The sequence below is a fragment of the Populus alba genome, chromosome 1 (assembly GCF_005239225.2).
Source record: "Populus alba chromosome 1, ASM523922v2, whole genome shotgun sequence".
Lineage (NCBI taxonomy): Eukaryota > Viridiplantae > Streptophyta > Magnoliopsida > Malpighiales > Salicaceae > Populus > Populus alba.
This window is the reverse complement of record NC_133284.1, coordinates 15490519-15501634: the sequence shown is the minus strand read 5'-3', so window position 1 is coordinate 15501634 and position 11116 is coordinate 15490519. Positions and strand designations below refer to the sequence as shown.

Sequence of the window (11116 nt, the reverse complement as noted above, 5' to 3'; positions counted from 1 at the left end):
AATATCTAAGGACCTTAAAAAAAAGAATAAAACACAAAGGACCACTTATTCTTGTAGATCATAAAAACTAAGATGTCTGATATTTTAGATGAATTTGAGATATTAGATTTAAAACAAATATGTTTTGGTCAATTTTTCTTCTTCTTAGGAATGGATCAAATCAAAATTATTAGATTTAAAGAAAATATTGCATGAACTTTTGTGTAGTGATTTTTCAAGGTAAAATATTTGAGAAACCGAGAAATTCATTTTAAGAGGTTATTTAGAAACAAAATAATACTCTAATAATTTTCTTGAAAAAATAAAAATTGTAAATATTTCTCCAACTAAAAAACTAGTTTTTATTTTAATTTATATTGACTTTGAAAAACATCCTCATAGTTTTTCAATATAATTTCTTCATTGTTTTTCAAATTTAAAAAAACATGAATATAAATTTAATATAAATCTTTTTTAGTTATCCTCAGTTTGTGTTTTTAGATTTTTTAATAATGACATAGTTTTATTTATTTAATCATATATATTATACATTTAATTATCTGTTTATTCTTCAATAAATTCTTTTATTACAATGTGACATATAACTTAACAAAATTAACGGAAGTAAATGATTTATAATTTTAATCTCCTATATCATATGTGATATTTTTAGAACATACTCTAAGAACATGTGATGAACACGGGTTGTTGGAAATAATTATAGTGTTTGATATCCATCTTGCTCAAAGGCAACACATTTTTTTTATTATTATTAACGTGATTGTTTGGGTTAACTTGAATGTATCTTAATTAATCTCACAAATCTTGAAATTAGCGATCATATAAGCCTCCAGTGGCCCTGATATTTGTAAGATTCAAACTAATGATCTTTATAAAGTAAATTTAAAATTTAATTAGTTGAGTTACATTACTGGAAATTGAAGACAACATATTCTTAAAATGCAGAAGTAGGATATTGTTTATGCATATTTGTTCAAAATGTTTTTAATTTTTTAAAAAAATATATTTTTACTATTTTTGGATCTATTTAACTTGTTAATATTAAAAATAATTTTTTTAAAAAATATATATTTTAATATATTTATATACAGGAAAAAATTTAAAAAATAAAAAACAACTTCCATGATATCAATATAATACCAACTATTATATCAAACACAGATAGATTAACAGGAATGTTAGAGGCAAGTTATTTTATACACAAATGTTTTCAATAATTGTTTTGAATAAAATGTTTTACATGAAAATTAATTAATTTAAAATATTTGGTAATCAGTCTAATTTACATAAAATTTGGTGCATAAAAAATGAAATATAGAACAAAACACACTCCCAAACTCCAAACAAACATGTAAGAATAGAGCGACAGACCGTGTGCTGGATGGATATCCCATCACACTCCTGAAAGAAAAATCCCACAAACTTAGCTCTCAACCACCCCTATCACAACCCAATCATCCATCGCCATCATAGCACCTGTCATTTCTCTACTGCCAGTCCTAACATCTTAAATCACAAGCGTCGTAACTTTACCAATCACCTCTAAGTCCCCACCAAAAAAATTAAAATAAAAATTCAAGTATAAATACTCTCTCTCTCTTGAGCCATTTTTTGTTATCCCTCCCTCTCTTTCACAGTTTCATTTTCTCTTTCTTTCTTTCTTTTTCTTTTTCTTTTTTTTGTTCCTCTTTTCTCCGACTGATTGATTGATCGATCGATCGATCGAGACCTCCCCTTTCCTTTCTTCTCTTCGAACCCTAAACCACTCCAAAATCTGAGAGAAAATACTTTTGAAAGAAGCAAGCAAGACCGTATTTTTATTTCTCGACAAACAAACAATAAGGCCTGATTTTTTCTCTTTCTTAAAGGAAAACGAAAGAAAAAATGCAACAACAGAGGCTTAAACAGCAACAACAAGCACTGATGCAACTTCAACAACAGGCTCTTTACCCTCCTGGCCTCCTCGCTCCTCCTCAGGTACTCCCAATTTTTGGAAGCATTTCCTTTTTTTATTATTATTATTATTGGTTCTTATTCTGCCGATTGCAATTTTCGTTATTGGATTTCTAGAGCTATCTAGGGTTAGGTTCTAGGAGCTCGGGAGGAGGATTTTATGTTTTCTTTTCCTTTTCTGACAAAAAATTATGGTTTAGTGTTGGTGTGTTGGCCTTGTTATTGAAATTTTAGGGTTTTCTATTTCCTATTATTGTTACGAGCTTTGCCTCTTTTTTTTTTTTTTGGAGTTTTGTTAGAAATGAATGAAAAAATAATTAATTTTTTGAAATGTTTTGTTTTCTAGATTATTTGAGGTCATTTAATGAATTTGATAAATTTCTTTTTTGTTTTGGTTTCTTTTATGCTGCTACAGTTTGTAATGTTAAAGTTAGAAATCCGAGGAAAAATTTGGGCAGTTGTTTTCTGTGTTAGGAAGCTTAAGTTAGTCGTGCCTTATCTATCTTATCAAAAGAACATCACCTTGATTATGGGTATTCTTCACACGGTTTTAGTTGATGCGTCTTCGCCAACTTGACAACTTATTTTTGTGTGTCTGGTCATTTCTAAATCACGGTCTTCCTCTCTGTGTTTATCCGTGTTTATGCATATGTGTTCAACTCGTGCGGGAGTGAATTATCAAATGTCCATGTTAGGTTTCTGTTTTATGCCTTGTTTATTTGTTAGCCTGGGAATGCTCCAAACTTTTGTAAAATGCAATTTCAGTGTTCTTGAATAGCACAGGGTTTCATGTCGTTTTCAGTGAAATGCAGCAGAGTTTGGGTCCATTTTCTTTACCACGTTATAATCTAGATAGCAGTTGTTTCACTTGGTGTGATTATTTCCTTACCATTGTCATCACAAAACCCCCTCTACTGATGGTTCTTGCTTTAATTAAAGGAAAAATAGGACAAAATTTCCATTTTTATACTCTGTTATAGGAAGCTAGAAAAGATTGGCACGGTAATGAGTGATGGGTTTTGAACCGAAGCTTCCATCTGGGAATTAACTTTGTACTGAGGATTCATCAAATATTGAGATTAAGAATCAAGACATGGGCAATATCTTTATATAGTTTTGTTCTCTTAACATGAGAAGTACATTTAAGAAGATAAAAAGAAATAATAATAATTAGAATGTGAAAGCGGTAACTATAGTATATTTTTGTTTTTTGGTGTCTTGTTTGTATCTGCATTAGTCATCCAGCCAATCCTTTAGGTCTACTTTAAGAACTATATTATCTTCCCGTTTTATAGGCTTGTTCTGTCCAGACCTTTTGCAAGCTGTGCTGTTCTGGATTGAAATATTTTAGATTCGGGTAGATTGAGAAGAGGCCTTTTTTTATATTAAATTTTGTTTTCTTCCCTTTTCTTTTTGTTTTCACTTTTTTTTTTTTTTTTTGCAGATTGAGCTATTTCCAAGTGGAAATCTGCCTCCTGGTTTTGATCCAAGTACTTGCCGCAGTGTGTGAGTGTTTGTCTAGACATTTTGCCTTTTTATTTCTATTTCTTTTGTTCTAGACATTTTTCCTTTTTATTTCTATTTCTTTTTTTTTTCTTACTTGTTTTCTGTTTCACATGCATGCTCATGCACTGCCCACCGCTTCTATTTTCTTGACTGAATTTCTTCTTAATTGATAATAGAACTACTTATTCATGCTTTCCTTCAATTTTCACTTAAAATGCACCAATAATTTGATGACCAATTGTCTGCTATATTTTATTTTTGCTAATTAAGGTTACTTATAGGTTTATTTATTTCCCTCTATTTTCTTCTTTTTAAAAAACTTCAAGTTTCTTTATTTTTTGTGAAAAATGCAGGTATGTGGGAAACATCCACACTCAGGTAACTGAACCCCTTCTCCAAGAGGTTTTTGCGAGTACTGGTCCTGTTGAAGGATGCAAGCTTATCAGAAAAGAAAAGGTAAATCTGAGAGATCGTATGCTATATGGAAAGGATCTAATTGTTGTATGTTGCTACTTTTTACCAGTTCACTTAGTCAGTTTGTTAGCTTGTATGCTATTTTTGATATCTCTGTTGTCTCCACTTCTGCAGTCGTCCTATGGATTTATTCACTACTTTGATCGTCGAGCCGCTGCTCTTGCAATATTATCTCTTAATGGAAGGCATCTGTGAGTAGCTTGCTTTTGATTGTGAATTGTTTTACTCTTGTACTGATCCTCCCAGCTCTACCTTAAATTTGTGTCAGCACCTTATTACTGCACTCTTGGCAGATTTGGGCAGCCTATTAAAGTTAACTGGGCATATGCTAGTGGTCAGAGAGAAGATACATCAGGTTGGTTCTCTCTCTCTCTCTCTCACTCTCTCTCTGTTTTTTTTTTTTTTTTTTTAATGTTTTAAATTTTATCCCTAACTCAGATGTACTGGCATGTATAAGCATGGACACCATTTTAATGCGCAGGTCACTTCAACATTTTTGTTGGAGATCTTAGTCCTGAGGTTACTGATGCAACATTGTATGCCTGCTTTTCTGTGTATCCCAGTTGTTCGTAAGTTTCTCCTCCCTCACCCTCTCTCTCTCTGCATGTGTCCACCTTGGTTGAATTCAGTGTGTTTTCAATGTCTGAAGTTGTGGAAAACATAGAGTTAAAAAGTTGGAAATGCTATCTTGGTGGTTTATTATCTTATTAGGTTGGTGTTATTAAGCTGAGCACTGTATCTAAGCCTGTTCTGGTTTCAGAGATGCAAGGGTTATGTGGGATCAGAAGACTGGGCGCTCAAGAGGGTTTGGATTTGTTTCCTTTCGAAATCAACAGGTATTGAATTCATTTAGTGCCTTTCTTTTCTGTAATCTTTTTATTCATCATGATTCTGACATTGTTTTCCTCTCAGGATGCCCAGAGTGCAATAAATGACCTAACAGGTATGGATGATGGGATTCACAAGGATTGTTTAATGGTTTTGGGGTGATTGTTTCTTAATTAAGGTTCATTGGAAAAAGCAATGCGTTATTTACACTCCCTCTGCTCTTAACGTGCATTTATACTTAATCAAATAGCGAATGACTGACAAATGGAAAGAAGCTGTTATATACACCTTTTTTTTTATTTTCACGTCTGTGAATACTTACGAGTTTGGAGGCTGCTGGGAAAGTTTAGCATTTTGAGATTACAATGCTGGTTTTTGCACTAGTTGCCATCCCTTCTTAGAAATGTCCTTTACTAATATTGTCCCACTAAATTTGAGGTCCTAGGATTAGGAAGGAGAATTTGGTAATAGTCCTGTGGCATTTGCATGAGATTGTGCGCTTAAGACATGGATTGATACACTTGTGATTCTTGGGCTTTTTAGCATAGCAATAAGCATAAGCAAAAGTTGATTAGTATTCATCATTAGGGTGTACAATCTAGTGATACAAGATTGATTTTGTATAGTGGTGGAGCTCGTCAACCTGGATCATTACAATTTTGTTAGATATGCTTGCTCACGTCTTATTCATGTGACAATAATATAAATTCACATGCCTTTCAGGAAAGTGGCTTGGTAGTAGACAGATTCGGTGCAACTGGGCAGCTAAAGGTGCCAGTTCCAATGACGACAAGCAAAGCTCTGACTCAAAAAGTGTGGTGGAACTAACAAATGGCACATCAGGTCAGTTGTATTTTGAAATGATGAGAATCAGGATTAGATGTGAATAATGCAATTGCTTTATTTTCAAAGATGGGTTTGGATTACCATTATTTTCTAATAGAATGTGGTGAATTGGCAATTAGCCTGTGGGTCGTCACAACATCTCATGCTCTTGTAACAAAAATAACCCATTTTGATTTGTTATCTCGTTTTCATGTTTGTCCACGGGTTGCATTGTGTTTTGTTATTCTTCTGTGTCTGTGGGAAACAACTAAGATGGAAAACTTATATTTATAATTATCTTGTGCAGAGGATTGCAAGGAGGCAACAAATAACGAGGCTCCTGAAAACAATCCTCAATATACTACTGTTTATGTTGGCAATCTTGCTCCAGAGGCAATAAATTTTTCTTCCCATCTGCCTGTTCTTGCTATTTGTACATTATTTGTGCATACATCTCGATATTTGATTCTTTTCCAAAATGTTTGTTGTATCTAATGTCTAGAAGAATGGTAGAATTTGGAATATCTTAGAAATATCTGATTTGTCTTATTTACAAGAACTACTTATCTTCAATCAATCTCCAGGTAGCACCGCCTGATCTCCATCGCCACTTCCATGCTCTTGGTGCTGGAGTTATTGAGGAGGTTCGCGTCCAGAGAGACAAAGGTTTTGGTTTTGTGAGGTTCAGTACTCATGCTGAGGCAGCTTTAGCTATACAGATGGGAAACACCCAATCACTTTTTGGAAAACAGATGAAGGTATGTTGGATTATGTCAGCCTCATTTACTATCTACGTAAAACCTTTGTGTTAGAGGTCATGTTATAAGGATGGAACATTAACAACATTTTTTTTCAATTGGAAATTGACTTCTAAATTTTTTCTCCATTCTTGTAGTGCTCATGGGGTAGCAAGCCTACTCTGCCGCGGACAAGCTCAAACCCACTCCCCCTACCTGCTGCTGCCCCTTTGCCTGGGCTCACAGCTACTGATATCTTGGCATATGATAGGCAGCTAGCGATAAGCAAGATGGGTGGTGTCCATGCCTTGATGCATCCTCAGGGGCAGCTTCCTCTAAAACAAGCAGCAATGGGAATGGGTGCTGCCGGAGCAAGCCAGGCAATATATGATGGTGGTTTCCAGAATGTTGCTGCTGCCCAGCAACTGATGTACTATCAGTAACAATAAGAGTTGACGCCACACCTTTATTTCCTGCCTTTGTGGGTGTTATTTAAGTTCCAAGCAATTAGGAAGCCATCTGTTTTCTCTTTATCCAGCCGTGAGGTGGTTACCTAACCGCATATTTATATCATATGCTTGCCATTTGTGCTGATGTATTATACATGTATGTTTTTCTGTTTTCGACCATGTAGGGATGAGCTATCTATCTATATCATGTAGGGATGAGCGAATTGGTTGACAGAGGGATTGGGCAATTTAATATGACAGCAGTATGCCTTAAACCTTTTGAGCATCCTGACCATTGTCTGTTGTATGAGAATTTAAATTATTTTCGAGGCATGTGGATTTTAGGCCAGGAATTTATTTTTAATTTTAATTTTAATTTTTTAAGGTCTTTGTTGAACTTTCGCCACAAATGCTTTGCCTTTGTGAGGATATATAGTGTTTTCGCAAGAAGCTGTTTGCGAGACGATATACATTTTAACAATTTAGCAATGAAGGGTTTCGGATTTTGAATGATTTTGGTTTCACTCCTTTTATCTAGAAATCTCCTGCGAATCCATGATGCTCTGAGACGTTTTAAAGATAGCCTTACAACACCTGCTTATTAAAGAGAAACTTCAAAAATGTAATTTGGTGTTTTTTTAGTGTGTTTTGTGATTGTTTTTTCAGAAAATTTTTTATATTAAAATACATGTGAATGATATATTTTTATTTTTTAAAAAATTATTTATGATAATAGCATATAAAATGATTTAAAAATATTAAAAAAATTAATTTAAAATTAATAAAAAAATAAAAAAAAAATTTTTTTCAAAAATATTTTTAAAATAAAATAACTAACATTCTATTCTATTAAGTAGGAGTTGTAATGTGATGAGAAAAAAAATTCAACAATCACAAATCATAGCTAGCTGAAAGACAGCAGAACGTTACAAAGCAAAAGATACGGAGACTAAGCCAGTAGCAAAAATTAATGAACTAATCCACAACCTACTTTGATGTCTAATGTTATTAAGATGAAACTGGTCAGTCTGTTTCCAACCTTGCGATATATTTGTCATAAAATTTGGCAGCTTGCTCGAGATCACCAAGTTCAGTGTAGCAATCCGCTATGGCTCCATAAGCCTCCGTGTTTCCGGATTCCTCTCCTTCTCTCTTGGAGATTGCAAGAACCGTAGAGTGATATTTAATAGCTTCTTGAAGTTTACCCTGCCTTTGCAGTGAGGCTCCTGAATCAAGCAGGTTTGTTTCAAACGAACTTCAATCAAACATGCATTTGTGAAGAAAAGCGGGACAAGCAATGTCAAGTTCATATATCTTTATAAATGGAGAAAAGAACTAAAATAATGGATAATGATAACACCATAGCTAATAAAAGCGGATTTGATTTCTAAAGCTTAGAGAAACAAAGATGAGAACTCATTAGCAGTTGAATATAGTCATCATTAAGAGCATTCATCGATTGAACACATGAATTGAAGTCTATTTATTGTATAAAAGGACAGGAACTTGTATCCATCCTGACATGAGGCCATCGAAATAAGTGCAATAGCGAGGGAGACAAGGATTCAATAGATCCAGTCATTAGGGCAAGACATGCACGGCCTAGCGAAACAACCACCCTTTTGCTTTATTGCTTGGTTTTAAATCATTGATCATGTAGGTATAGGAGAAGAATTGCAGGTAAAATGTACATTTATTGAAAAGAGAAATGGGCAAAGGAATGAAAGTGAAACAAACCTAAACCTCTTGCAGCCTTCTTCTCCTCTGTTGGATCCTTCAGGTTCTGAGCAAGCTCAAGAGCTGACTTAAACTCCACAAATGCCTTCTCTGGATCTTGATTCCGCAAAAAATTCTTTCCAACTTTCAATCGAGAAATCAACTCCTCCTTCCTTGGATCAACAATCACTTCACTCTCTAGTATTCTACTACCAACAGGAGCATAGCTCAAGGTGGGGGCATAGGACTCGATCTTGGCTTGCCTTCTTAGAGCTGCATTGATCTGGCGTAATTGCTCATTCAGCCGCTGCAATTCCCCTTTCCTCTGCCGTGCAAGCAACCCTGTCATGTAAGCACTGAATTACTAGAGGAAGAATGGAATGCATCATATTGATTTAAGTGAACACTTCAAGAATGCAGTGGAATTTTTTCTAGAGCAAGGAAAAGCTATCAAACATGCGTGGAAGAACATAAGAGGATTCCTGCACCAATCTTCTACTTGGTGGTCCTGGTCCAAATTCCAAGATCCTTGAGCCTTGAATTTCAAGCATTTACTTTACTTGCTCTCGCTTTAAAGGAACTTAAAACATTATCTAATATATTTATATGCAAAGCTTTCACTATTGAGCATAAAACCGGGGAACAAAGAAATTTGAGAAGTGAAGTAGAATCGTACCTCCAACAGTGGCCCCTACAAGGGCCACAAATAACAGCAAAGGCATGTTGAAGATAGAGCTATCTGCCTCACATGTTTCAGCTAAAGCTTCAAAAGGGGTAGTCCACATCAAGGCATTAGTAACAAGAAAAGCCATTGCTGAGGATCTCAATTGCATGTTTCCCTGCAAAGACAAAGAGTATTACCAATCAGATGGAAATTGAGTAGCCTGAAAAGGAAACCAAACTAATCCTTGCTGCAGAGAAACCAAAACATAAAAAGAGCACATCAATCTGTCTTGAATTTCAAATGTTAAACAAATCAATGGATGTGATTTTTATCATGTTCCATTATGACATCATCGACCAAATGATGACTGTGGTAACCTACATCTCCTAATTATAAATTGCTTTTCAAGTCCACACAGAGAATTGACACAAAACATAACCAAACCAGCTCATTATCAAATCCATGACTTTTTGCTGAACATAGAAAGCAGCATGGCAGGTTCATTTGTCTTAGCAATAAAGATTACGCAGTAATGTTTTGATGGATGCACAAAACCACAAAGGGGTGTCCCCTGTGGCAACCCCCCATATTCATGCATCAGAAAAGCTGTGACTCTCAACAATACATGGTGGGTAGTTTTACATTCTTTTAAATCAAGTAAAGCCAAAAAAGAAAACAATATTTATTGGGGGGAAATAACAGGACAAACTCACCATCATACCTGATGAGCAGACAATAGTTCAAGAAATTGGTCACAAACAGGCGGTACTTGAACAGTGTTCAGATGCCCTTCTGATGCAGGCCTTATGTGCACACTTTCGCTGCCTGGCAACTTACGGCGAGAAGCAGATAGTATACTTGAAGCATCTCCGGATGATGATGTAAACTTCCGTGCTCTAAACAGAAGAGATGCCAATTTTCCTGGTTCAAAGGATCAAGAAATTACTTCAGATTTATACGTAAATACATAAGATTTCCACTATTCTTCGAGAAACGAAATAAAAATCTATCCACCATAATTCTGTATTTCTGATAAGTCAAAAATCTGCAAAGCTTTATGAACACAGACATAGAATAAATGCAAAACATTGAAGCTATATTTGTTTGCTTGATAGTTAGGCATCAAAATTTTGAAAGCCCTTAACTAGATATAACATAAAAATCACATCCCCGGAAAAATAAGTTAAAATAAATCCAACCCATCAACAATGACATAATAATATCTGAAATCCATTTCCATAAAAGGCGCGCAACTAGTGCATTACTCACATAATTCAAGCTCAAGCATAACAAAAAACTCAAGAGAGAGAGAGAGCACTGACCAGCTGGAAGATGGGCTTTGGGGGAGATGATGTGATCGGAGGAGGGTGGAGAAGAGAAGCAAGAGCTGCATCGGATTATCACTGCCATTTTTTTTTTTATTATCGCTTTGGTGGTTTCAAAGAGGATAAAACGTTGGCTTCTGATGTTTCTGTTGGCTTTTTATGTCTCACTCAATCCCTTGGGAGTTGGCAGCATGAGACAAAACGTTGTGGGTGCTGCTGCTAAATCGCCATTGTTTTCTTTTCTCTTCTTTTTTTCTTCTTTTTTTAAACCAACAATAAATGCTGCCACAGTAGAGACTCCGTTGATTTTTCAAGGAGAGGAAAATAATAATCTTATTTTCAAATTCAATCTCATTATAATTTTTTTTTTATTAAATAAATATTCGGACCAATTTACATGTATCTTAATTAATTTTATAAGTTCTGAAATTAATGATTATATAAGTTTTTAGTGATTAATTGAATTATACCCTTTAAAATTATATTTTTTCTTCTTTGCAATAACAAGAGATGGTATGACATCTATAATGTATTATAGTTATTTTAATGGGATTTGCAGTGATAACTTGATGGTTGATTATTTTTTAACCAACCAATGAAATATTTCTATGGATTTTTTTAGATTTTATCTTATAAATA

At 34.4% G+C, this 11116-nt stretch overlaps 2 protein-coding genes across 3 annotated transcripts; one reads left to right on the top strand and one right to left on the bottom strand.

Annotated features, from left to right (window-relative positions):
* Positions 1-1607: 1607 nt before the first annotated feature.
* On the top strand, positions 1608-7160 carry LOC118034822 (oligouridylate-binding protein 1B). The gene is made up of 12 exons (XM_035040244.2): positions 1608-1977; positions 3398-3459; positions 3813-3915; positions 4048-4124; positions 4227-4288; positions 4415-4502; positions 4694-4769; positions 4846-4876; positions 5485-5604; positions 5894-5979; positions 6171-6344; positions 6482-7160. Exons 1-12 carry the CDS (start codon positions 1885-1887, stop codon positions 6764-6766), a joined length of 1257 nt encoding a protein of 418 aa, XP_034896135.1. The 5' UTR covers positions 1608-1884; the 3' UTR covers positions 6767-7160.
* Positions 7161-7643: 483 nt separating this feature from the next.
* Positions 7644-10689, bottom strand: LOC118034886 (protein FLUORESCENT IN BLUE LIGHT, chloroplastic). 2 transcript variants are annotated; one of them, XM_035040319.2, is made up of 5 exons: positions 10475-10689; positions 9874-10073; positions 9165-9327; positions 8510-8830; positions 7644-7998 (listed from the first exon to the last, which is right to left on the bottom strand). In XM_035040319.2, the coding sequence occupies exons 1-5, from the start codon at positions 10560-10562 to the stop codon at positions 7796-7798; spliced, it is 975 nt and encodes a 324-aa protein (XP_034896210.1). In that variant the 5' UTR covers positions 10563-10689; the 3' UTR covers positions 7644-7795. The 2 variants fall into 2 exon arrangements, with proteins under 2 accessions (XP_034896210.1, XP_034896211.1); XM_035040320.2 differs by lacking the exon at positions 10475-10689 and having other exon boundaries at positions 9866-10006.
* Positions 10690-11116: the final 427 nt, after the last annotated feature.